The sequence below is a fragment of the Eulemur rufifrons genome, chromosome 8 (assembly GCF_041146395.1).
Source record: "Eulemur rufifrons isolate Redbay chromosome 8, OSU_ERuf_1, whole genome shotgun sequence".
NCBI classification, from domain to species: domain Eukaryota; kingdom Metazoa; phylum Chordata; class Mammalia; order Primates; family Lemuridae; genus Eulemur; species Eulemur rufifrons.
The window spans coordinates 93,657,865-93,685,654 of record NC_090990.1 but is presented as its reverse complement, the minus strand read 5'-3'; the positions used below and the strand labels follow the sequence as shown (position 1 = coordinate 93,685,654).

Sequence of the window (27,790 nt, the reverse complement as noted above, 5' to 3'; positions counted from 1 at the left end):
AAAGGAGAGACTGTTGGTCTGGCTCTGAAGTCTTCTGGCCTTTGCTTATTTCAGTCTGTCCTACCCTAGTGGTTATCCCAAGATTGTGGTGATGCTGATGAACCTCTAAAGTCTAGGTCCTCCCCCTTCTTTGTACGAATGAGTTTTTCTATGGAATAGCCATGTAACTCTATCTCCCCTCTCACTCCTTTTACACATCACCTCTGAGTTCCAGGTCATTTTAAGAGGAACCCTTGGGTCTAGACTCTCAAGGTTAGGCTAATTTTATTCCAGGATTTTCAGAAAATACTGTTAAATTGTGGTCTTAAACAGTTGAAAACAGGGTAAGGATAGGAGGTGAATTCCACCTCCATGATAAAGAAATTTTATTTAGGAATGTAATGTTCAAATAATCAGATTTGTTCTTTCAATCTAATTTTCCTTGGTATAGGACAAATGATTACTAAACTAGTTGGCATCGTTAGTCAAAACCTCTAAAATCAAAAGTCAAGATAGATTATCTCGGTCTTTTGGGGATCATTGCTGTTTATAAATAATTAAAACCTTGAAAGAGGCCACGGAATAAAGTATGTTCAGTAGAGTTTGATATATGATGTACAGTTTTACTCAGCATGAGCTGGGGCTGGTAACAGTCCTGTCACTGATCTACTATAAATACAGGAACCTAGAGGAAGCATTGGAAACTTGTATAGCATTTTGGCAGAGTACTTTTTATGTGTTTAATCTAATAAAGAAAAATTGGGGCTTGTATTTTGTATGCCTTTTGCTTTTTATTTTTCTAGTTTATTGATTGATTGAATTTTCCAAAAGTACCCACCTGGGATGGCTTGAAAACACAAAACAGCTCCTTCACCACATAGAGTTTGAGAGGCACTGTTGTGGATTACAGTACATTCTCAGCATAGCAGAGAATGAAGTTCTGAGATTGTATGATTCCTGCCATATTCCAAGTTTTGAAGGTGGGTAATTCATGTATGATTCAACATAGTATCTTTAATAAAATCAATGTTCATTTTCCTAAAGAAGATTCTTTAGAGAGAGAGGAGGTCTGGGACCAGAAGCTGTGCTGCAAAGTGGCACAGTGTCGGGATCTACGCATCAAAAAAGGAGTGGAAAACCAAGTACATAATAATCGCCGAACTTTAGCTCCTACACCCAAACCTTTCCTCTAACATGAGCACCGGTGAAAACAGCCTGAGGCCTTCCGCTATTCAAGTGAAAACCTGAGGCCACAGGGCCCAGATCCAGCGCGTGCCAAAGCTGGAGCCCCCGAGCGCTTGGCTGGGGGCCTGAGCTCAGCGGGTCGCGACCGAAGAGGACAGCTGTGCCGCGGGCTGGGGCGCCGAGAGCCTGCATTGGCTCGGGCCTCTGCGAAACGCGACTCCGCCCCTCGGCCTATCTCACCCCACCCGGGCCCCGGCGCTGCGTGCGGACGGCGGACTGCGATTGGACGCCCCAGCGCGCAGTCGATGACGCAAAGGGAGGCAGCGCCTGGTCGCGCTCTGATTGGTGGGGGTGCGCGAGGGCTTGGCCGGAGATCGTGGGCTTAGGGCGTTTGAGAGCGGTGGTGGGTTCCTGCTTTACTGCCTGGCCTGGTTTGCGAAGATGCGGAAGGTGGTTTTGATCACCGGGGCGAGCAGGTGAGGCCTACTTTGGGCTGGCAGAGGCGGCGGCGGAGCAGGGGTCAGCGACCCGCCAGGAACCGAGCCTGGGAGCGCCCACCCCTGACCGTGGCTAGGCTGGGACTCCGGCGGAGACCCTGCCCTCCTATTCCCTGGGTGCCCCACTGCAGGAGGTGTGGGGCATGCTGGCTCTTGAGGTGCCCAGGAGCTGGTGCTTTAAATTAAACATGACAGACAGTGGAAAGGAAAACTAGAGCGCCAGTAAGTGATGAGCGTCTCAGTGATGATCCTGTGGTTATCTAGGGAAAGGAGCTTCCCTCGCGGACCCCCATCCCCTTCCCCATCTTTGACCTACTCTTTAGTATTTACAGTCCAGCGGTTTGCTCCTTACCACGTGGGCACGTCTTATATGCTAACCCTCAGCCAAATTTGAGCATCCGTGAGCATTAGGACGATGGGGAAAAAACATTTCATTCCATCTAGCTCAGTGCTAGAGAGCTAACATGTGCTCTTCAGAAACCCAGAGAGAATTAACTTTTCTTGTTAAGGCATGGTTGGGGTGCAGAATAACCAGTTCATAAATATTCCAGAGTTGCTCATTTGATCTTTCAGCCTCTTCTGTTGCCTATTTAACTCCTCATTTGCTTTTCCATAAAGAATGTGTGGAGGATGAAACCAACCAAACCATTATTCTGTTAGTTGCACTTAGCATTTTTGAGAGATTAAAACAGAGGATATGTTAAATGTCGTATAAAATTGGTCCCCTTTCAGTTATTTAACCATTTCCTATGAATTAAGCCAGTTTGGTAGGTATCTGCAATTAATTGGCAGTTTTTTTAGTGTGTCCTCTCTTATGTGACTTTCACAACCAATGAATTGCTTCTGATGTGCAAGATCTCAAATAAGTTAGAATTGATTTCGTGTGTTTCTTTTTACATATATTATGATATATGCCATTGTATATTTACATTAAAGGCCTACTATTACCGAGTGAAGATGAATAAACAGATGTTTTTGATGTTTTATTGGCAGGGTTTACAGATTACTGATGTTTCCAGGCTCTCTTTGGGGTTCTGACTGTATTTGCCTAAAGTCAGCTTAAGTGTTGGAAGAGAACTTATCACCCAGGTTTTCATTGCTTTCTACCAAGCTGGTCTGACTGCTGTCCCTGTCTCCTGTGCAGTTTCACAATGCTCTTTCTGAAGTAGCTTATTTGTCTTTGCTTCCCTTTCTTAGTCTTCATCTAATATTTATTCTGTTCCTACCTTCTACTTAATCATGCTGAGTTCCTTCTTTCTTTTGGTTATTCAATCACAGTAGTTGAGAGGGATTTGTACCTCCTGCCATGTTACCAATGCCTCTTCCTAAAAGATTCATCTGTTCCCTTATCAGAGATTTCTGGTGCTCCTTATAGAGGCGATGGTAGAGGCTTTGCCACTGAGAAACCTAGACAGCAAAATAAAACATGCACATAGGAAACAATTAATGAGATGCTCTTTTCAACCCTTGCTGGTGATGTATTAAATCACTTTCATGAGTGGCATAAAAAGTACAAAATGAAAACCACTGGCAGTATAAACTCTGTATTAATAGAAAGGCCAAAGGACAACTCTCATTTTCAGTCCAGTTATTGTGCCATGGAACTTTTTCAGAATGAGACAAACACAAACTGGACAACATCCTGAGCAAGTGACTGTTATAATGGAGGATTCCTCCCTTCTTTAAGTAATTTTTGAGTCTTTTCTCTCTGCCTGGGCTCCTCATTGGAGCTCAAGTTGACACAATCAGTTTTCTGAACGGGAAACAAATGCCTCTACCAGGAGCCATCCCAAATAACGCAGATCCTGTGTCTGAATTGTCCTCCCAGTGGCATTGGCCTGGCCCTCTGCAAGCGGCTGCTGATGGAAGATGATGACCTTCACCTGTGTTTGGCATGCAGGAACATGAGCAAAGCAGAAGCTGTCCGTGCCACTCTGCTGGCCTCTCATCCCACCGCCGAGGTCACCATTGTGCAGGTGGATGTCAGCAACCTGCAGTCAGTGTTCCAGGCCTCCAATGAACTTAAGCAAAGGTATGTTTCTTGCTGATGGATTTTCTCTTATATGATTATGCAGCATAACATTTAATAAAATATGAAAAGAAGTGAAAACCTAAAAAGAAACAGGTTCAGTATAAGAAGAAGTTATGCTAAGGACATCTGTTAAAGAGTAACCCATTATGTCTCAGGACTACATTTTCATTCTCAGTCATGATCACAATTATCACATAAAGACTAATTTATGAGTACACCCCTACGTGTTGTTAATTGTACTGTCTTACATTAAAGTAACTCCTTTGATAGTTGAATTCCTTTTTTACATCTTTCCTCCACACAATGAATTCATTAAGTAGGTGGGGCAGGTACTGATACTTAACAAGTGAAGAAACTAAGACACAGACATAAGAGTACTGTGTCAGAGAAGGTTGTGTGAACTTACATTGGTTGGGTTAGTCCCAGAACCCAGGTCTCCTCCCTGCTTCCTCAGGGGTAATTTTCACCAGGCCAGTACAGATTTTTTCATACCTGCACAATAATTGGCATGTAATAGGCATTTGATAAATATTTGGTGTGTGAAGGAATAGGTTGCCTGGATATATAACTCCCCTGAAAGTGAGCACAAAATTGCATATAGGTGCACAGTGCATTTTTCTGGGGAAAGAAGGCATGCTTTTTTAAAAAAAAAAATTCTAGGCCGGGCGCGGTGGCTCACGCCTGTAATCCTAGCACTCTGGGAGGCCGAGGTGGGCGGATCGTTTGAGCTCAGGAGTTCGAGACCAGCCTGAGCAAGAGCGAGACCCCACCTCTACTAAAAATAGAAAGAAATTATATGGACAGCTAAAAATATATATAGAAAAAATTAGCCGGGCATGGTGGCGCATGCCTGTAGTCCCAGCTACTCGGGAGGCTGAGACAGGAGGATCGCTTGAGCTCAGGAGTTTGAGGTTGCTGTGAGCTAGGCTGACGCCACAGCACTCACTCTAGCCTGGGCAACAGAGTGAGACTCTGTCTCAAAAAAAAAAAAAAAAAATTCTAGGAGGAATTTATGATCAAAAAAGGTCAAGAACCCTACACTAGTCCATCCTGCCCTAGGGCTATCTGGAATAATTAATTTTCAAATACCTTTATATTTGGAGCCCCTAAGAAACAAGAAACTACTTTATTTTCTTGAACAATAAAATGAAATATATTAGGAGCAAGGAAGGCCTTCTTGATAAGCACATTTGCTGATGAAGAATACTTTGCATTTTATTTATGTGAATTGAAAGTCATTGGCATTTCCCTGTTCCGAATGCACAAATTGCAAAGCAAACGCTGGTTTTCTTCACTTCTCTTCTCATTGTGGCCTTAGCCCTTTGTAAATATGGTTTCTCTCTCCTCTACTGCTGAGCTCTTAGACTTTTCTGCCACATTATCTTTCTAAAAAAACCAAGATTTTCTAGGTTTCATTTTCAAAGAAATTGTGATGTGTTCCACATCCGTTACTCCTCTGTAAATTAAAAGTCTCCAAGGCCATGAAACATAAATGTCCTTGTAGAGTTAAATACCATAAAGTCAGAAGAGAAGTACAAGTTTAAAATCATGTTTACATTCTTTCCCCAAACCTTCTTAGCTACCTGCCTTCTTACCTGTTTTGTAGAAATTTAGTTATATTTTCTTATTTGGCAAAAAAGATCCTTCATTCCCCGTTAATAATAGCCCATTCTAATACAGTTGACTTTTGAGACTTAAAGTTTTAACATTTATAGCTCTGACTATTCTCAGTTGCCTCTAAAGTTTCAAGATATTTAGTACTTTATCACAAATTTGGTCATTTAGTATTTAGAAAGATACTTAGTAATTTAGCACAAATTCAAGTCAGTGAGGCTGTAGGGCAGAAGGGAGCACTTTAGGTAATAAATGCATTGTCCCAGCTGCTGTCCTCACCATTTTAGTGCAGCTTTGATTTGTTTATTTACTTCACAAAACAGCTTTCTTTGAGATGGGTGGTATTATCCAAATTTAGGAAATGATAGTTGTGATGATATTCACAAATTTGGAAATATGTAAAGGTGTACAGGGAGATCCCTCAGGCTCTACTGCAATGGCCCAAATGGTTCTCTTTGATTCTAGATCTGAAGTAAATTAGAGCTGAAGAGAGCGTGAGAAGGATGCCTTCCAATGGATAAAGCAGCAGCATCGTCCCTGACACCTGGTCTTTTCATCTGTAATACTCTGTTCTATGGATAGATAAAAACCAATAAGAAATAGTAAAACTAATAAGAAATAGTGATTCTCTTTTATCTAGGAGAGAGCAATTGTGTAAATTAGTTCATCTTTGAGAGTAGTATGTCATTTTACTGAAGCCAGAGCTTGATTTGGTGTCTTTGCTAAATATTTCCTCTCCATTCCTAGCAAAATATGTTAATATTCTTGATGAAAGTTTGCAAATTAGATAATGGAACAACCAACAATGGATGGACCCACACTGTCTTTGTGGCACTTAAATGATTAATTGATGGTAACAATATCCGCATCTTAAACAGTACATTTACTAATTAGAGAGAGTCATTTGGCAGTTAATTATTTATAGGATGATTCAAGAAGTGTTTGTGTGTGAGCTGTATTGGTAACCATGTATATATTTCAAGGTCCTAGCTTTAGTAGCCTTGGCCCTTATCCTGGGTTATACAGAGGACAGCAAGACAGTCCTATAATGCGTTGAATTCTAGGAGATATTCTGAATATTTATGGTGTCTACATTATGAAAGTAGGCTCTGCCTGTCTTGAACCTAGTTTGAAAGGGGAACACCTAGATTAAGGCTTATGTAGGCTTAAAAATAAAAAAGTTTTCTCAAGTCAGCATTTCACAATTCCTTCCATGACAAGTGTTCCGGAAGGAGCCTACCAAGAATACCTTATCCCATTCACCTTTTATAATCTCATTGTATTCTTGTGCATTCTCATTTTATGATACATAGCACCTGTCCATGAATATTGAAAGGTTTCTACATGGATCTTTTGTTTTAGTAGATATCTTAGCATTCGGATTTCAGCATTGATAGATCAGGTCCGGAGAATATTAATATTATATAAATTTTAGTTGTCACCTAGGGGAGATGTGAATTGAAGCAAAAAGCAAAAACTTTCTAAGAGCAGAAGGAGAGCAGGTTTAACAGACAGAGGGTTACTGCAGTGCCTGATTGGGAGGACAAATCTAGAAGGAATTATTAATTAGAGATTTGACTTCAAAATCCTTTATGGCACCCCAAATTCTCTTGGAAGGAAAAGAATAAGAATACTAAAATATTTACTGTGGCTAAAGAAAAATTGTTGAAAAAGAAATATTGTAACCCTTATGTATTATAAATTCTTTGTCGCTCGTTGTGGCCATCTTATTGGTTGAGAAAGCTTTTTCTGTCTCTTAAGCTTTCTTTCTCCTCATTGCTCTGGAGATAGAATACACAGTCTTGTCTGGGTGTTTTCCTTGCAATTCACAATCTTGTTTTGGTGTTTCATTTTCAGGTTTCAGAGATTGGACTTTGTATATCTAAACGCTGGGATCATGCCTAATCCACAGCTAAATATCAGAGCACTTTTCTCTGGCCTCTTTTCAAGGTAACTTCCACTTTCTAGATGAATTGATTGGAATGAAGGTGTTCATTTTTCTGCCTAGTTTTGCCCTCAGTGTGTTAAGTTAGGGGATGAAAGGTAAGGGGGTGTTGAGAAGGATGAAGACATGGAAAGGAGGCATGGCAACCTTGCCGTGAAAGAAAAACATTCCTCTTTTGTGGGGAACACTGCAAGTCCTGGTTCTTATGGTGCTCTAGGTCTCCAGGACGTTCTAAGTGGTTGGATGTTTTGGAAGGTCAATTTTTGGTCTGCCTGAATGTACCTATTAGCAAGAAGATTTCTAAATTAGAATTCTCAGAGAGATTCCAATACCTAGGAAAGCTACTTTGGACCAATTTCCCAGTTGTATGTAAGGTGTTCTGAGCAGTAGGTTGGAGAAATGTAGAGGACTAATGTCTTCCTGGAAGACTCTACACTACACATTAGTGTAGTGGCCTTCAGAAATATTGAACCACAACCTAGAGTAAGAAATACATTTTATCTGGCAATGCACCGCTCCTTTTGCTTTACCTCTCTTCCAGTAAAACACACACACACAAACTCCACACTTGTCTTGACATACTACTAAACTGATCTCACAGCAGAACACCATATTAATATGTTCGATGCTTTAAGAATTTCCAGTAAAACAAAACAAAACAAAAAACAACAAAAAACCTGTTTCAGCAATTAAACATACTGTGCAAGGGAAGACTTTTTCCCCTTAGTGTAGCTATTATTCTCCCAGAACATTTTACCATTTTACCTGTAACTGATTTGGAAAGAGGTGAGGAGAGTTTTAACAGCAAGCTTTTGAGAGACTCAGCGTCCTGTTGGTAGTGTAAGCTACAAGTACGTAAGTACTTCTGTAAATTGGAGGAAAGGAAGCATTTTTGCATGTCGTTTAATACAACAGCCCAGTCTGAGAAATAGAAATTTTTATTCCTGTCCTTATAGAATCAAGAAAGGTGTAGTTTGTGTATGGGGATGGGTCAGAGTATCTCTGCATTATCAGTTAAAGAAGGTTTAAAAAGTCATACAATTTGTCTTCACAATTGTCTTCTGCTGTTTCAGAAAAGTGATTCATATGTTCTCCACAGCTGAAGGACTGCTGACCCAGGTTGACAAGATCACTGCCGATGGGCTCCAGGAGGTGTTTGAAACCAATGTCTTTGGCCACTTTATTCTGGTAAAAAGGCTTTGGACTTAATAAGCCAAAACTTAGATAATGAGTGTAAAGTTCCAGGCACAGTGCATTATTATAGTTGAGGAACCAATTAACTGATTCTATCTCATGTTTTTGAGTTTTCTTGATTGCTTTTGGCTTATTGTTCATTACAAGCATGGAGCACATTTAGAAGCTTTCCTAGTAGGTTTTTCTTTAAGAAACTTATTGTTTTAGAATAGTTTTAGATTTACAGAATTATTGCAAAGATAGCGTAGAGAGTTTCTGTATACCCTACATCCAGTTTCCCCTCTTACTGACTTCTTGCATTAGTATGGTACATTTATCAAAATAAACGAACCAGTACTGATACATTATTAGTAACTAAAGTCTATGCTCTATTCAGTTTCTCAGTTTTTGCCTAATGTCCTTTTTCAGAGTCCCATCCAAAACAGCACAGTACATTTAGCAATCAAGTCTCCTTAGGCTTTTCTGGGTTATAACAGTTTCTCAGACTTTCCTTGTTTTTGATGACCTTGACAGTTTTGAGGATTACTGCTCAAGTATTTTGTAGACTCCCACAGTTGGGATTTGTCTGATACTTTTCTCATGGTTAGACTAGAGAAGGGTTTTTGGGAGGAAGACGACCAAGGTAAAGTGCCACTCTCATGATGTCATAACAAGAGCGTATACTATCAACATAACTTAGTAGTGTTCATATTAACCTTGATCACCTGGCTTGAGGTGGTATTTGTCAGATTTCTCCATTCTGAAGCTACTCTTTCTTCCTTTTCATACTGTACTCTTTGGAAGAAAGTTACTGTGTGTAGCCTACATTTATGGGATTATGCCCTGCCTCCTTAAGGGTGGATTATCTATAGAAATTATTTGGAATTTTTCTGCAAGGGAATTTGTCTATTCTCCATTTATTTCTTTATTCAATTTATTATATCCATGTGGACTCATGGATATGTATTTTCTACTTTGAAGTCACAAATACTACTTTATTTTTTTGCTCAAATTGTTCCAGGTTTGGCCACTGGGAGCTCATTCAGTTGGCTTCTGTATCTCTTTGACATATGCCCCATCATTATGGTTTCTGTTTTTGTTTTAGCTTTTGTTTTGAGTACTTTCTTACTATCTGATACTGCACAATGCTTCAGACTTATCTTGTATATTTCCTGCCTCGGTCCTAACATTATGCTTTTTTCTAAGGAGTCCTGGTTCCTTTTATTGGAGAATAGTTATTAGAAACCAGAATCTGGGTGCTTGTTGCAATTGAGATATCAGTTTCTAGGCCCTCTCAACTAAAAGACCAAGAAGATATATATGTGCATACTAACTCATGTATGTGTACATGTATGTAAATATTTTTATGTGTAACTAACTTGTATCTCTATTAAGCTACACATAAATTCATACTGATGTCTCTAACCCTAATCTATGACCACATGGCTCATTCTAGCCTCCTCTCCTTGCTTGTCTGTGGTGTCCCACTTCAACAGTGACAAACCTGGCTTCTGTCATCCTCCAGCTCTTTACTTAATTATTCAATTTTAGTATACATGTATAGTGGTTTCAGAATCATTATTTAATCTGCCTGCATATTCTGATACTTTTTGTTGTTTTTTTTCTTTTACTCAGATTCGGGAACTGGAACCTCTTCTCTGTCACAGCGACAATCCATCTCAGCTCATCTGGACGTCATCTCGCAACGCAAAGAAATCTCTTTTCAGCCTTGAGGACTTCCAGCACAGCAAAGGCCAGGAACCCTACAGCTCTTCCAAATATGCCGCTGACCTTCTGAATGTGGCGTTGAATAGGAACTTCAACCAGCGGGTAAGGCCTTTCTCAGTGATACGGAAATGGCAGGGCAGGGGTCTCTTAATGAACTACAATTGATTTCCTACTAACTTAGCTGGCTTCCCACTACCTGCTGTAGTTTAGATTGATGGTTGGTGTATATAAAAGTTTTAGGGGAGAGATAACTAGTTCTTAACCTTTTGGATATATGTAGTTAGTTCACCATTCTGTTGTTCTCCAGGAATTCTAATTTATAGTAAAAGAATGACACTACTAAAAATAACAATAGCTACTGTTTAAGTACTTGCTATGTTTCAGGTGCTGTACTCTTTATCTGTGTATGTTATTTAATACTTTCCTTGTTATAGTGAGATGGGTCTGAGTATTCCCTTTTTCGAATGAGGACACTAAAGCTCAGAGAAGTGAGGTCACTTACCTGAAGATCATATAACTTGTAAATGGTAGAGCTTATAATTGAGTCCAAGGCTGTCTGACTTTATGACTTGGACTTTTTCCACTAACCCACGCTGCCTCCTAGTCAGATGTCTATAGAATAGTCAGTAGTTTTAAAGCCTCCTGGATAGTGGTGATTTTAGGTAAGACTCCAGAACTCTATCTCTATGAGGATCTGGGTTTAGAGGGTGTTTCTTTGGAGAAGGTGACCCTTGTTAGTCATGCTGGCTCCTTGTGGCCATCGTGCTCTGTAATTTACTGCTTCTTTGTATGTCTCTGGTGCCCAGGTATAAATCTTAACTGAAAATCTCCAGGCTTTCCCAAGGGCATTTTCTTTTGTTTGCTTTGACTATCTATGTTGTATGAGTATGGGGCTCTGGAGCAATTTAATTCCATTAACATTTATGAAAGACCTACCATGTTTAGGGCACTGGGCCAGGCTTAGGGTTGAGGAGGAAGGTGAAATAAAAAGATGATCAAGAAACTGTGTCTTCCTTCAAGGGAGCTTTTTCAATCATGAATTAGACATAGAAATCTAAACCTTATGTGAGTCTAGACCCTGCTTATTCTGGAATGGAGACCTTTATCAGACGAAATTCTTTTGTGGTCATGCCTCTTAGCAAAGAGGGTGGTATAAAGTAGAAGCTAAGAGCTAGATTGAATTCTAGAACTGGATTTGAATCTTGGCTCTGTCACTAGCTTTTAACCTTAGGAAAATTATTTAATCTCCCTATGCCTCAGTTTCCTCATCTGAAAATTGGGGATATATTAGTGCCTGCCTCACAGATTTGTCGGGAGGATTGAATGAGGAAATCAATATGAAACAGTCACAGCAGTGCTTTGTGCTCAGAATGTGTGTGTGCATGTATGTGTGGGTGACTGTATGTATGGGTTTTGTGGGTGTGTGGACATGTGTAAAATGTGAGTATATATGTAGGGTGTGTTCATGTGGTCTGCACATGTGTGTGCATGTTCTCATGTATGTTCATATGGTGGCTATTATAGCTTGGGCTCAGTGTGTAGGCTCCTTCTGAAGTTTCTTGAGATGTTTAAAAACTTGTCTCAATAGCTTCCTGGTACTCTGGAAACTTTCTTTTAGGGAACAAAGTCAGAGTGGATTAACTTCTCCTTTCATAAAAAGCCATGGGATTTTATTTTAAGTTTTGCTTGTCAAATAAAGTTTGGGATTTCACCTTTTATAAAAAAGGGAGATTTAGCAAGTGCTGCTAAAATCTGTTGGGATTGGTTCTTCAACCTATTGGCTTTTGTGAGGATATAAAGCAGCTTAAAAAGAAGTACACTGGGGGATTCCTTTAGAAGCCTTGTATTACTAGAAATGTGATCAGGTTCTATATAGTTTATATAGTCTACCTGCTAGATTTTAATCATTGTTAATATTCCCCCGCAGAAGCCATATAGAAGGAAATACTTGGGATCATCATGATTAATTCCCTGTAATTAATTTATTTTATTTATTTTAGTTTTAGTTTAGTTTTAGTTTTTATGGGTACATATAAATAGTTGTATATCTTTATAGGGTACATGTAATGTTTTGATACAGGCATACAATGTGGGTTAATCAAATCAGGGTAATTCGGGTATATATCATTCTAGGCATTTATCATTTCTTTGTGTTAGGAACATTCCAATTCTACTCTTTTAGTTATTTTAAAGTGTACCTTAACTTATTGTTGACTATGGTCACTTTTGTTATGCTATCAAATATTGTTCATTCTATCTAACTAATTATATTTGTGCACCTATTAACCATCTCTACTTTATTCCCCCTCCCTGCTACCCTTTCCAGCCTCTGGTAACCATCAGTCTATCTCTGTCTCCATGAGATCAATTGTTTTTAATATTTAGCTCCCACGTATAGGAAAGAACATGTGAGATTTGTCTTTCTGTGCTTGGCTTATTTCACTTAACATAATGTTCTCCAGTTCCATCCATGTTGTTATAAATGTAACAACATTTTTATATAAATATAAAAAAGTGTTCATTATAAAGATCTTTCACTTCTTTGGTTAAATTTATTCCTACGTATTTTATTTTATTTGTAGCTATTTTAAATCAGATTACTTTCTTGGTGTCTTTATCGCATTATTTACTGTTGGCATATAAAAATGCTAACAGTAATTGATATTTGTGTATTGATTTTGTATTACTGAATTTATTTATCAGTTCTAACAGGTTTTTGTGGAGTCTTTAGGTTTCTCTAGATATAAGATCATAAAGTCTTCAAAGGAGGATAATTTGACTTCTTCCTTTCTAACTTTGATGCCCTTTGTTTCTTTCTCCTATCTGATTGCTCTAGCTAGAACTTCCAGTACTATGTTGAATAACATTGGTAAAAGTGGGCATCCTTGTCTTGTTCCTGATCTAAGAGGACAGGCTTTCGGTTTTTTCCCATTTGGTATGATGCTTGCTCTGACTGTCTTAATGTAGCTTTCAGGCCAGAGGTATGGGTCTTATGCATGGAAATAGACACCTAAGTTTAGATTTAGTTGTCTGTTTATTAGATCAGAAATTTCTTAAAGGCAGGGATACATATTTTTATTTTATGTGTTCATTGCGATTGATAAACTGATCTTCAAATAAGCCAACAACATGGAAAACTCAGGTAATCAGGCCCTACTTTTCTCCCCTCGTTTTAAGATTGGTTATTCTTTATATTGCAAGTTTCTTGAGAATAGAGACTTTGTCTTACTAATTTTTACACTCTGAGTGCCTTTTCTAGTGAGTTCTTAGTACCTGATTCCTAAATTGAAATGATCTATCCAACTTCAAGGATAACTCAGAGCATAAATTCTTCATCTCCTGGTTTCCTGGCTTGTATGTGTACCTCTTATTATTAGCATGTAGCTGGACTGCGTCAATATACATTGAATTAATATCTTATTGCTACCCCTCTGTGTGCTCCCAGGGTCTATATTCCAGTGTGGTGTGCCCAGGTACAGTACTGACCAATTTGACATACGGAATTCTACCTCCTTTTATATGGACACTGCTGATGCCAATCATATGGCTGGTGAGTAATGAATGCATCTTTTCTTAGTTTACAAACTCTCTTTAATTTGGGACCTAGTAGATGTGTTTAGGGGTTGGGAAATGATTTTAGAAACTGAACCTGAAATCCATTTAACTCGAGGTTTTTGAAGTTGCCTAATATGTAGCCTCTGTTTCATACTATTGGGTGTTACCACTGTACCACCATCTGAGTGCCCACTTCTCTTCGAAGGAATGTTTCATTGATCGTGCACCATAGATCCTAAGAGTTCTGTAATCATGTAATTTTGGGAAATGTAGCAGTGTTAAACTGGACTTCTCTGAGTTTTCAGTGTGGTCATGTGCATTAAAAGTTCTCAAGAAGTGGCTGATTGTGCATTGCATGACCATAGAACCACGTTTTGGTTTCTTTGTTTTATTTTGTGTTTTGAGCATCTTGCAGAACTACTATTCCTCCAGCACGCATTAGAAAATGCTACTTTTACAAAATGTCTCTCCTTGTAGGGCTCAAGAAGAAATGTCCCTTCATTGTGGTGGGCATAGAAAAAAGATTAGAAGTAAATATGCCTTCATGTCAAAACTGTTTCAGGCCAGGCGCGGTGGCTCATGCCTATAATCCTAGCACTCTGGGAGGCTGAGGTGGGTAGATTGTTTGAGCTCAGGAGTTCGAGACCAGCCTGAGCAAGAACAAGATCCCATCTCTACTAAAAATAGAAAGAAATTAGCCAAACAACTAAAAATAGAAAAAATTAGCCGAGCATGGTGGCGCGTGCCTGTATTCCCAGCTACCCGGGAGGCTGAGGCAGAAGGATTGCCTGAGCCCAGGAGTCTGAGATTGCTGTGAGCGAGGCTGATGCCATGGCACTCTAGCCTGGGCAACAGAGTGAGACTGTGTCTCAAAAAAAAAAAAAAAAAAAAAAATCTGTTTCACTTAGAGTGATGAAGATTAAGTGATATTTCTTTTTTGACTTCTTTATTTTTTGATAACTTAAAAATGTTCTATAGTCAGAAATACAGGTTTTCTTTTTTTAGTAATTAAATGAATAATTCTTTTGTGATTCTGTTGCAAACCACCTCAAAATGACTGTTGTTTTCTTTTCCTCAGCTTCGCTTTTTTGCAAATGCTTTCACCTTGACACCGTATAATGGAACAGAAGTACTGGTATGTTACTGTAGTTTTCATACCTTGTATAATGGCTTAGCAGATGTGAATTTTAAGTTCACTGGTAGTAGAAACAATTTCGACAGAAAAGATGTAATAGGAAACCAGTGGATTTCCTTAAATGACACATGGCAAAGGTATTGCATGGGTTTCCTCATCAATGGCGACATTACTATTAGATCATAATACTCTTTTCTTCTGTACACAAGTGATGTCTCTGAATATTTTTCAACCCAGAGCTCCAAAGGCGGCCTTTACTAATGGATCAGAATTGTCATACATTGAAAGCCCGCTGTATCAGAGCCAGTTCTTTGCGTGTTTGTCTCCGTCACTCCATTGGGCTCCTTCGTGGAGTGATGCTGTTCGTCTTGGAAACTTGAGGGCCTATTACTGTAGTTCCTATACTTAGATTATTAAATCTTGACTAAATTGAAATTAACTAAGGAAAATATTAATGGAATTGACTTGATGCTTTTGTTTTGGTAAATGTTGCAGAAATAAATGCATTTATTATAGAGACACAAATTGATTATAGGAGCAAGTGCTTTTAAATTATATTTTAATTAGTTCTTAATATATTTGCCAAATTGTTAACTGATGATACTTGAGAGGAATTTTAGAATCTGTTTGGGAGCTCTGTGAAGTGCTGATTATACATCCCCACCAGCCTCCCTCACCTTGGCCGGAAGGTACAAATCCTTGACACACTCTTCTGTTTTAGGTATGGCTTTTCCACCAAAAGCCTGAGTCTCTCAATCCTCTGACCAAATATCTGAGTGCCACCACTGGCTTTGGAAGAAATTACGTAACAACCCAGAAGGTAAATCTGCTTGCACTGTTACTTTGAAGATACTTGCTGTGGGGCTAATGAATTAGGTCCCATGTTCCTGACCAGCCCCCAGCCTCCCTTACCTGGGTCTTTACTCTGTTCACGGGCATCACACATCACAGGATTTCATTTCCTCCTGTTCTCTTCTGACTCTGAGCCTTTGTACATCTCGTTCTCTAGACTTGAGCTGTTCTTACCCTTCTTTCACCTGAGTGATTTCTGCTTACCTTTCAGATCAGCCTATAGCCCAGCCATAGGTGACCCTTTAGACCAGCCCAGGTGCCTCTATCATAGGCTTTCTTGACATCTTGTAGCTGTTTTGTGGAGCACTTGTTCACTCTTGGATTCCTCATCAGAATATAAGCTCCATGACGAGAGGGATCATATACCTGCCTTTCTTAGCACATTGTCTTGTACATGGTCGGGACTCAGTAAATATGTTGCAAGTTGTATGAAATATGAAATGTCTTTCTGTGTGAAGTTAAATTCTCTTTGAGTATTCAATTCTGGTTGTGACAACAAGTTTGATAGATTGGTGTTTTGAAGGGGCAGGTGGTAGAGTACAGGAAAAAAATCAGATTCGTATTGTGTTTTTTGTACTCCATAATCTTCTAAAAAGAAATTAAATGTAGAGTTACATACTGGGGAATGAGAAAATTTATTGTGAACTGTACAGTTCAAATTCCCCAGTATGTTATACTTTTATCGTGAGTAGGGTTTATTTCAGCCTTCCATTTTTCACTGCCTAGCCTATTATGAAGAGGCATTGGCATAAAATAAAACTAGATTGAGGCTAATAAGTTATCTCAAGTAAGTCAAGTAAGTGGCACTAATCTTAGTCTACATGTCAGTAGCATGAGGGCCAAGGGAAACCGTACTCTGTGCTTCCCATGCTATCTTCTTACTAAACACGAACCTTCTGAGTTTTTCAAAATATGTTCTGTGGGATACTAGTACCTTGAGAAGATTTGCAAGAAGTGATTTCTCAGGCAGGTAAAATTGAATAATGTTTCATATTATATTCCGCTCTCTCAAAGACTTGGACAACGTACATCAGCCCACTAAAGGCTTACAGAAGTTGAAATAGTTAAGAAGTATGTGTGAAATGTTTAATCCTGGTGTTTCCAAATTGTTCTTGACTACATGAATTTTTGTTTTCATATTTTACATAATCCTTAACATCAGTTTGGAAAATTCTGTTGTAAACTAATAAGCTTAATTTAGGCTCACAGAGTTCATTTGAACTTACTATCTATTAACTTAGAGGGAATGATTTGTTTATGAAGGAGGAAACATGTTTAATTCTACAAACCAAAGTAAAACTCAGAATGATTTGTTTATCAAGGGGAAAACATGTTTAATTCTACAAACCAAAGTACTTCATTAGTATTTTATGGAATTGCATTGAAGAAAGTAGCTTGTCTGAATTTTTGTTTGTTTGTTTTGAGACAGGATCTCACTCTATTGTCTGGGCTAGAGTATAGTGGGACCATCACAGCTCACTGTAACCTCTAACTCCTGGGCTCGCGCGATCCTCCTGCCTCAGCCTCCTAAGTAGCTGGGACTACAGGCATGTGCCACCATGCCCAGCTAATTTTTAAATTTTTTTGTAGAGACGGGGTCTCACTCTTGCTCAGGCTGGTTTCAAACTCCTGACCTCAAATGAGCCTCCTGCCTTGGCCTCCCAAAGTGCTAGTATTACTGCCTGAAGAAAGTGTTTTAACCTTTGATCAATTTGGAGAAGTCAACTTTCTCCTCTGTTAAAAGGTGGGGTTGAACTAGAAGAGATCTCCACTGCTTCTTCCAGTTCCAATATAGAAAATCTCTAAGGTGATTGAATAAATATTAATGTTGTTTCCAAACTGTTAAAAAGTTTCTTTTGTTTTTGTTTTTTTTTTGTGTTTTTTTTTTTTATGTTTTGTTTGTTTTTCAGCTCATTAAGGGGGTACAAAAGATCAGGCTATAAACATTGCCCATGCCTCCCCATCCCCCCGAGTCTGAGCTTTAGTTGTGTCCATTCCCTAGACAGTGCACATCACTCTCATCATGTAGGTGTGCACTCCTCCCCTCCCCCCACCCCATCCCCCCCAGTCAGAACTTCAATCATGTCCATTCCCCAGGCAGTGCGCATCGCACTCATCAAGTAGGTATACACCCATCCCTTCCACCCAGCCCCGACCTCTGTCCAATACTGAATTGGTGTGAATCCCAAATGTGCACTCAGGGAAACCAGTTTGCTGGTGAGTACATGTGGTGCTTGCTTTTCCATTCTTGGGATACTTCACTTAATAGAATGGGTTCCAGCTCACTCCAGGAGAACCAAAGAGATGCCATATCGCCATCATTTCTAATAGCTGAGTAATATTCCATGGTATACATATACCACATTTTGCTAATCCATTCATGAATCGATGGGCATTTGGGTTGTTTCCACATCTTTGCGATTGTGAATTGTGCTGCTATAAACATTCGGGTGCAGGTGTCTTTTTTATAGAATGACTTTTGTTCTTCTGGGTAGATGCCCAGTAATGGGATTGCTGGATCGAATGGAAGGTCTACTTGAATCTGTTTAAGGTATTTCCACATTGCTTTCCACAGGGGCTGCACTAGTTTACAGTCCCACCAGCAGTGTATGAGAGTACCTGTCTCTCCACACCCACGCCAACATGTATAGTTTTGGGACTTTTTGATAAAGGCCGTTCTCACTGGAGTTAAGTGATATCTCATTGTGGTTTTGATTTGCATTTCCCTGATGATTAGAGATGTTGAACACTTTTTCATATGTTTGTTAGCCATTTTTATATCTTCTTTTGAAAAATTTCTATTCATGTCCTTTGCCCACTTTTTGATAGGGTTGTTCAATTTTTTTCTTACTGATTTTCCTGAGTTCTAAATAGATTCTTGTTATCAGTCCTTTATCTGATGTATAGTATGCGAAAATTTTTTCCCATTCTGTAGGTTGTCTATTTACTCTTGTGACTGTTTCTTTGGCTGTGCAGAAGCTTTTTAATTTGATCAGGTCCCATTTATTTATTTTTGTTGCTGCTGTGATTGCCTTAGGGGTCTTCCTCATAAATTCTTTGCCTAGGCCAATGTCTGTAAGAGTCTTTCCTACGTTTTCTTCTAGAATTCTAATAGTTTCTGACCTAAGGTTTAAGTCTGTTAACCTTTCAGTTTTGTGAAGAAAGAGCCTGTTTTTTTCTGCATGAAATACAAGAATGTGAAATAACAGTGGATTAAACCAGATAGAATCTTAGATTTCTTACATGTAAAAACAGTTAGGAGAGAGGCAGCCTCAGGCTGGCATGGCAGATCCACAAATTGTCAGGCACTCAGGTTCCTTGCAGTCATGGCCCCACTGTCCTTAGCGTGTGGCCCTCATCCTTATGGCTCAAGAAAGCAGTATGGAGGAAGGGAGAATGGGATGCCTTATTCCTTTTAGAGACACTCTGGCTAATATTTACATTTCGGTGGTCAGAACATAGTCACATGGCACCCATAGCTTCAATGGAGGCTGGGAATGTAGTCTTTTATCGAGAGGGCAGTGAGCCTAGCTAAAAACAGGGCTCTTTTACTAAATACGAATATTAGGTGGTGATTAGCTATTAGAAATTCACAAAACTCTTGACTTTTCTCTTTTGTCCTTTTATATCACAGTTGATTGGTATCTTCTGTTCCTGGATACATAGGAGTTAGGGAAGATAGCAAAAGTCAGATTTTTCAGTGTTCCTATTTAAGGGAAGCATTAGTAGGTTTAGTGAGTTGAACTAAAAGTTATTGTATCCTCAGACTCTCAGAGTTTCCCAACAGCCCTCATGTGGCTGCCACCACGGCCCTTTCCTACAGGCTCCTTTCTCTTTTATTTTTTATTTATTTATTTTTCTTCAGTCCTCTTACATACGTTGAATGCCTTTCTTTTATACAAATACTATTCATCTTAATTTTTCCTTTCTAGTCATCCCTATTTTTATTTCTTTTCCAGATGGACCTAGATGAAGACACTGCTGAAAAATTTTATCAAAATTTACTGGAACTCGAAAAGCATGTTAGGGTCAGCATTCAAAAAAGAGATAACCAGAGCTGATGGTGACACTCTTGAACATCTCGTATCTTGTGTGCACTCAGGGGCACGTGAATTTCCATTGACTTGGCTGTTATGCATTTATATAAGACATGAACTATGAGTACCTCTCTTCCTTTCTTTCAGAATTATGTCTAAGACTATATATGTGAGCATGTGTGAATGCACATGAGAAAAAGATTGATAAAGTATAAATATCAATTAGATATTCTTCAGAATGGTGTCACATCAAAATTATTAGAGTCACTCAACACAGTAACTGTCTATATTCTGCCAACTGGAGCCCAAGCTGAGCTCCAAGGGATAAAGTGTGGACTTGAATAATTGTGACACAGGCACACACTGGTCCTTTTTTTGGCCCGTCCACAGCAAGAAGTACCGCCCACTTTCTGAGTGACGGTCTTAGCTTTGCTCCTTTCCTTGTGAGCAGTTTTCTTAGGAAGATTTCTGTTGCCTCATTTCTTCCTCCATGTGCCACAAACATATGAAGGAAGAAATCCTAACAATCCTAATATGGGTGCCCATGTGGTTAGTAACAGAACAAAAATATATATGTGTTTAGGTCACTTGAATTATTTCTTTTAAAAAATATCTTTTATTGATATTAAGGTAATTCATGCTAATATTGGACCTGACCCTTAATACCCTTTCCAAATTTGTTCATTAGTGACCAACACATTTTCATGATCATATTTTAATAGATATAAACTTGCAGCAAAAAATTATTCACTCACCTTAAGTTTCAATAAAAATTTCTAATTGAATAGCTGCTGGTAGGATATTTGCCAGTGTAAGGTCCACTACAGTAGTGGAGGAAAAGGATTAGGACTTACTTTACATGTGTCAGATAAGTAAGCAAAACTTTTTCTTTATAAATCCTAAACGGACCACACCTCAGGCCTCATTTGATATAAAGAAAAATGCTAAAATACCTCAAAGGTTTTTACCATAAATATAACCCATATAACACCTGGAATATAATAAAGTCAGTACAATTTTGAATGAGTTAACAAACATGAAAAGCAATATATAATTTCTCCACAGTTTAATATATGAATTTTTTAGCTAAAATTTCTCTAATTTTGTTGTTAAAGATTTTTTGTAAAGATAAGCATTCCATAAGTGGAAATAAGGGCTGCACACCCTGGACATCCTCCACTGTCTTGAGAGAGAAGGTGAAGTTGGAGAGCTGAGAGCAGAGCTGTTTTTCGTGTTTCCATTTGCTCACACTCAGTTTGGAAGAAGTTCTTTGTCTATTGTGTATCTCAAGTTCCTCATACGTAAAGTGGAGTAATTACCTCTCTGCTTCCTCTACTCATGAGTATGGAGTGAGGATTCAATGCAATAATATGTGTGAATGAATAAAGAGCTTTTGCTTGAGAATGATAACAGCTTTTATTAGAGATTGACAGAAGTCATGTAAACACAGCACTGTTGTACAGCACTGAGTGGCCACTTCGCATCTGACTGAGAGTTGGTTCAGTTTCCAAGTGTTACCCAGGAGGCAGCATCTGGCCAAGTGGGAGGGTGGCTGGGGAGAGGTATGGGCTCCGGGGCTGGGTGAACATTGGATCAAATTTGGGTTTAGCTAATTAGCTGTGTGACTTTGAGCAAGTTACTAATTTATACTTCAATTTAATTACATAAAACATCGCTATCAATGTGAGATTATATCCTAGTAGATGCACAGTCAATACAAACTTACTAAATTCTATTCTATATTAAGTACACCAAAGGAGGCTTTAAACATGAACTAAATCCTGATTTCGTGTCACTGATGGTGTGTTACTATGTTGGTGCTTTACATACATTCTGAGCCATTTTATCCAATTTCCTCAAAATAGAGAGCAAGTCATAGCCCTTCTCCCCACGTTCCCAAGCAGTATACCTCAACAATTGGTTCCTGTCACTAAATAACCCCAGATTTCACTATTTTTGTATGTGAAGTTGGCTACTAGGTTGAAGATTCAACTGGTAGGAAGTTGGGCTCCAGGAGACACTTGATTTTTGCCTTGACCTGGTGGATTTATTTTGATTTTCATGATAGGTTCAACATATATAATTCATTTTTCCCACAGATATGTTTTGAAGCTTTGACTATATGCCAGGCACTGTTGGGTTTTGAGGATATAGAAGTTAACATGCAGATGATAGATTGAGACATCTCAAAATGTTTCTAATACACATTCCAGAAGGAGAGAATTGGGAAAATGGGAAAGAAGCAATATTGCCATTATCATCAGATTTGGGAAAAATGACAAGTCCCAAATCGACACAGATCAAAACCTTTATGTAGTGAAACTGCAGAGAAGCAAAGAAACTAACTTGCAAGAACAATCAGAGATTACTAATAAAAGTTCACAAGTAGACTAATAGCAGACTTCTAGTGTTTCTGTGGAGAAGTAAATAACTTCAAAGTACTGAGTGAAAAACTCATGTAAACTATAATCCAAGAGTGAGGGTGAAATAAAATTTTCAGACACACTGAACCAACTCTTGGTCAGATAGGAAGGCAAACTCTGCCTTTTTTGAAAAAGACTGCTAGAGATGTACTTGAAGGAGAAAATTGAACCACATAAGGGAGAAGTGAGGTGCAAAAAGGAAGAAGAAGTAGAGAAATTTGCAATATGTAGGCAAGTTTTAAATATTTACTTTATAAAACAGTAATAAAAATGAATAGTTTCAAGAGAAAAACAAGGCAGAGTTATTAGAGTTAAGACATCCTAAGTATTCAGAAGGAAGATAGATATATTAACTTACCTGATATACTTACTAAATTTTTAATTGTAACTTTATGATGCAGAAACAAAATATATGGTTTTCAAACTAGCAGAAGTTAAAAAAGAGAATAAAACCCAAGAAAAGAATAGAAAAAGGGAGGAGGGGGAGGATACCCAGAAAAAAACATAAATAAAAATTCCTAAACTAAATTTTAAAAATACATTTGAATGAATCAAAATGAATATAAAGGGAATAAATAAACTAGTGAAAAGGCTGATTACCAGAATGGGGTTAAAAAATCTTTTTTTTTTCTAGCCAGAACAACTATTAAAACAAAATGACACATAAAGGTTGAAAGTAAAAGGATGAGAAAATATATACCCACTAAATACCAATGAAAAGAAAGCTAATAAGGTAGTGTAGCTGTATTAATACTAGATAAAACAGACTTTAAAGCAAAAGCATTTTAAGGAATAGGGAATCTATACTTAAAGACTAGGTAAATCACTATGAAGGTGTTACAGTTGTAAACTTTAGGTACCTTTATTGTTTAAAACATAAAAAGCAAAAGTTTACAGAATTACACAAAGAAATTGATAAATCCACAATTCTAACAGTCATCACTTAGTGATTTATTATCACACAAAAATTAGTAAGAATTTGGAAAATAAGAAGACAATAAGCTTGATATGATGAGTATGTATACAGAACCCACTAACTGGAGAACCATATTCTTTTCAAATTTATCTGCGACAATTTAGGAACTAATCAAATACAAGACTTCAAAGTAAATCTCAACAAATATTTAAAAATGTATTACATAGACCATGTTTCCTAACCACAATGAATTTATAAAAAAGTAAGCAAAACTCAATAATAAAGAAAACTTGTGTTTTACTTTTAAACTAACAAGTCAAGGAAGAACTCACATTGAAATTTAGAAAATATTTACGATTAAGCAACAATTAAAATGCTACATATCAATATGAGTGAAACTCATGAGAATTACTAAGAAAGTTATAGGTTAATAGATAAAAAAGAAAAAATGAAAATGAGTTACATATTTTCTCAAGAAGTTAGAGGGAAAATGAACAAATCCAAAGAAAGTAAGAAGGAAGGAAAAGATAAAAGCAGAAAATAATGAATTAAAAACAAAAATACTATAGAGAACAAATAAAAGATATGTTTTTGGAGATTTGTAATATTTTATTAAAAGATACAACTTGGCAAATAAGGATTTTCACCTGAAAATGTATTTTGCCAGATGATAAAGCTGATTCTTTAAAAAAAAAAAATAGGTGAACTTCTGATGAGATGGATGTATGAAAAAAAGAATAGGCACTAATAACAGTATTAGGACCAAATTGGGGGGGGGGGTGTGGTACAACTATAGAAGTAGAGATTTTTAAAATGAGAGGAAACTATTAAAACTTTAAACTGATTTGAAATATTTGGCAAAATGATTCCTAGAAAAAAAAAATGAACTTTACCCAAAAGGACACAAGCAGAAATAGAAAACCTGAACAGATCTATAACCATTAAAGAAATATTATGCATTAAGAAGACACCCTTTCCCTCCGTGTGGTTATAAAAGAGCAACACAAGGGACTCTGTGGTTACGGGACTGGTGTGTGTTTTGATGACGGTGGTGGATACACAAACTCACAAATGTGACAAATTGCAGAGAACGAAGCACACATAAACACAGGCACATATAAATGAGTACAAGTGAAACAGGAAATTGAAACAGATGGTATCAATATCAATATCTTGAGTCAATATTGTATTATAGCTTCGCAGGATATTACCAGTGGGGAAACTGGTTAAAGGGTACATGGGATCACTCTGTATTATTTCATACCCTGAATATGAACCTACAATGATCTCAATAAGAATTTCAATTAGGCCAGGCGTAGTGGCTCACACCTATAATCCTAGCACTCTGGGAGGCTGAGGCTGGTGGATTGTTTGAGCTCAGGAGTTCGAGACCGGCCTGAGCAAGAGCGAGAGACCCCGTCTCTACTAAAAATAGAAATTATATGGACAGCTAAAAATATATATAGAAAAAATTAGCCAGGCATGGTGGCGCATGCCTGTAGTCCCAGCTACTTGAGAGGCTGAAGCAGGAGGATTGCTTGAGCCCAGGAGTTTGAGGTTGCTGTGAGCTAGGCTGACGCTACGACACCCTAGCCCGGGCAACAGAGTGAGACTCTGTCTCAAAAAAAAAAAAAAAAAGAATTTCGATTAAAAAATATACACCGTCTCCAAATGCTCAGTTTGGAGGAACTGATGACTTCCTCCAAATACCAAAAAAACAGATTATCCCAATCATTTACAAACTGTTCCAGATATTTGAAAAGGCAGGCCTATTTCCAAGATCATTTATGAAGCTAGCATAACATTTATATCAAAACCAGACAAGGGCAATACTTTAAAGGAAAATTATAAGCTAAATTTATCCATCTAGATACAAAGATCTTAAAACTGAATATATCAATATATTAATAAACAAACTAAACATGACCAAGTTAAAGAAACAAAATGTGTGTGTTTGTTATCCCCATTTCTTTTCAAACTTTTACTAGAAGCTCCAGCAAGAAGAGTAAAACAAAACAAAGAAATACAATGTCCAAGGATCGAAAGGAAGAAATAAAATAGTTATTATTTACAGATGACATGATTGTCTATAGTGAAAATTATGATAATCAACAAGGTAGGGTTACAAAATTAATTTTTTTAAACTCAATTGCATTTTTGTACATCAGAAGGAGACAGTTAAGTGACCATTAAGAAGAGAATAGATGGTCAAGCCATAAAATTCTATATAGCAGTTTAAAATTGATGACCTAGAATAAAGACAAGTTTCAGAAGAATGCACACAGTTTGAATGTGCTCATAGTTTAGGAATATATTCACACGTAGAAAAGTAAAATTTATAGAAGAGATAAACATCAAATTAAGGATATTGTTTATGCTTGAATGTGAGGTCAGAGAAAACAGTAAAGGGCCATGACAGAGGGTTTTGCAATGGTATCTGTATGGTTTTATTTCTTATGCTGGATTGTGCACACATGTGTGTAGTTCCATGAAACTCGATCCCATGCATAGCTTCACATAACCCCCACCACAATCAAGATACAGGACTGTTCCATCACCACAAAGGAAATCCCTCTTGCTACTCCTTTATATAATATTAATAGTAGCACCCCCACACCCACCCCAGTCCTGTCCCTTGGAAACCGTTAATTTGTTCTTTGTTTCTAAAGTTTTGTCATTTTGAGACTATTATATGAATGGAATCATAATGCTTAAGAGTGGGATTTTTGGGTCATAACAAAGTGCATATTTAGTTTTTTAAGAAACTGCCAAAACTTTTTCAGAGTGGGTATTTCAATTTACATTCCCACCAGCAACATATATGATAATCAATTTCTCTGCATCCTCCCCAGTATTTGGTATTATCACATTTAAAAAAATTTAGCCATTCTAATAGATGTGTAGTTATCTGTCATTGTGGTTTTAATTTGCATTTCCCTGATAGCTAATGTTGTTGAACATCTTTTCATGTGCATATTTGCCATCCTTATGTCTTTTCTGGAGAAATGTCTGTTCCTAGTTTTTGCCTATATTCTATTGGAAAGTTAGTTTTTTACTCTTGAGTTCTGAGAGTATTTTATATCGTGTAGATACTAATCCTTTGTTGGATATGTGGTTTGTAAATATTTTTTCACTGTAACATATTTTTTGAATTTTTTGGATAAGTCTTTCACAGAAAAAATTAAATACTTTTTCTTTTAGGGATTGTGTTTTTGGTGTCATGCCTAAGAACCTTCACATAGCCCCAGGTCATGGAGATTTTCTCGTATGTTTTCTTCTAAAAGTTCTACAGTGTTACATGTTATAATTAAATCCATGATCAGTTAATATGATCATAAGATTTTTCATCTTTAGCTTCTTGATGTGGTGGATTACATTGATTAATTTTCAAATGTTGACCCAGTGTTGCACAACTGCAATAAATCCCACTTGACTGTGGCATATAATTTTTTTATACATTATTGTATCTGTTTTGGTAATATTTTATAGAGAATTTATGTGTCTAAGTTCATGAGAGATATTTGTCTGGACTTTTCTTTTGTGTACTATTTTCGTCTGGTTGCTTATCAGGGAAATGACCTCATAAAATGAGTTGAAAATTATTTCTTTATCTTCTACATTCTGGAAGAGATTATATAAAATTGGTGTTAATTCTTCTTTAAATATTTGGTATAATTTAGCAGTGAAACCAGCTAGGCCTGGAGATTTATAGATTTTTAAAATCGTGCATTTAATTTTTTAATGTTTATAGAACTATTCAGATTTCCTATTTTATCTTTTTCTATTTGTGGATTTTGAGGAATTGGTCCATTTTTTCTAAGTTTTCAAATTTATTAGGATAGAGTTGTTCATAGTATTGTCTTACTATCTTTTTAATGGCTGCAGAATCTGTAATGATGTTCTCCATTTAATTCTTGATATTGAGACAGGGAACTGGCAGGCACTGCTTCAGGCCCTGCTCCAGGCATTGCTTAATTGTGCAGGCATTGCTTAACTAAGTCAGGAAGTCTCTAAGTAGAGTTTCAAGCTACTCTGATCAAAACAAGATGGAGGTAGGACAAATTCCAACAAGTTAGAACCAAGATGGTGGAGGAATTGGCCACTTCTTGACCTTACAGCTTCATTGTACACTTCATTACTATAAAAGTTTCTAAGGAAACCTCCCACTCCCATCAGGCACCTGATACCATGACACTTCCTATTTGACCATATTTAGCCAAAGGAGGGCCTCACCCTAATTCCAGGAAAACACTGTCCTTTTCCAAGAAATAACCTGAATATTTCTCCCCTTGTTTAGCTTATAATTAAGCTGTTGTTTAAATAGAGGGGCTAAAGGAACCAGGGGGGCCGGTTCTCCATAGACAGAACTAGCCTCTACTCTGTGGAGTGGATTTTCTATACTTTCTGAGTCAGACTTGCCTTCGCTTTACACTGTTGGCTTGCTCCTGAATTCTTTCTTGTGTAAAGCCAAGGACCCACTTGGACTTCAAGTGATTCCCAGCATTGGGAGTCAGTTTCCTGTGTCAATATTGGTGTTTTCTCTTTTTTAATTTTGTCAGTCTTACTAGGAGTTTTTCAATTTTATTGATATTTTCCAAGAATCAACTTTTGGTTTCACAGATTTTATCAATTATTTTCCTATTATCAATTTTATTAATTTTAGCTCAGATCTTTTTAATTTCCTTCTTTCTGCTTGCTTTGGATTTATTTTCCTCTTCT

The 27,790-nt window shown here is 37.7% G+C and overlaps 1 protein-coding gene across 2 annotated transcripts; it reads left to right on the top strand.

The window, feature by feature from the left end:
- Positions 1-1,537: 1,537 nt before the first annotated feature.
- HSD17B7 (hydroxysteroid 17-beta dehydrogenase 7) lies at positions 1,538-21,116 on the top strand. Of its 2 annotated transcripts, none has more exons than XM_069478407.1 (9): positions 1,538-1,640; positions 3,490-3,693; positions 7,165-7,257; positions 8,326-8,440; positions 10,061-10,255; positions 13,599-13,703; positions 14,787-14,843; positions 15,565-15,663; positions 19,655-21,116. In XM_069478407.1, exons 1-9 carry the CDS (start codon positions 1,606-1,608, stop codon positions 19,754-19,756), a joined length of 1,005 nt encoding a protein of 334 aa, XP_069334508.1. In that variant the 5' UTR covers positions 1,538-1,605; the 3' UTR covers positions 19,757-21,116. The 2 variants fall into 2 exon arrangements, with proteins under 2 accessions (XP_069334508.1, XP_069334507.1); XM_069478406.1 differs by having other exon boundaries at positions 1,548-1,640; positions 3,562-3,693.
- Positions 21,117-27,790: the final 6,674 nt, after the last annotated feature.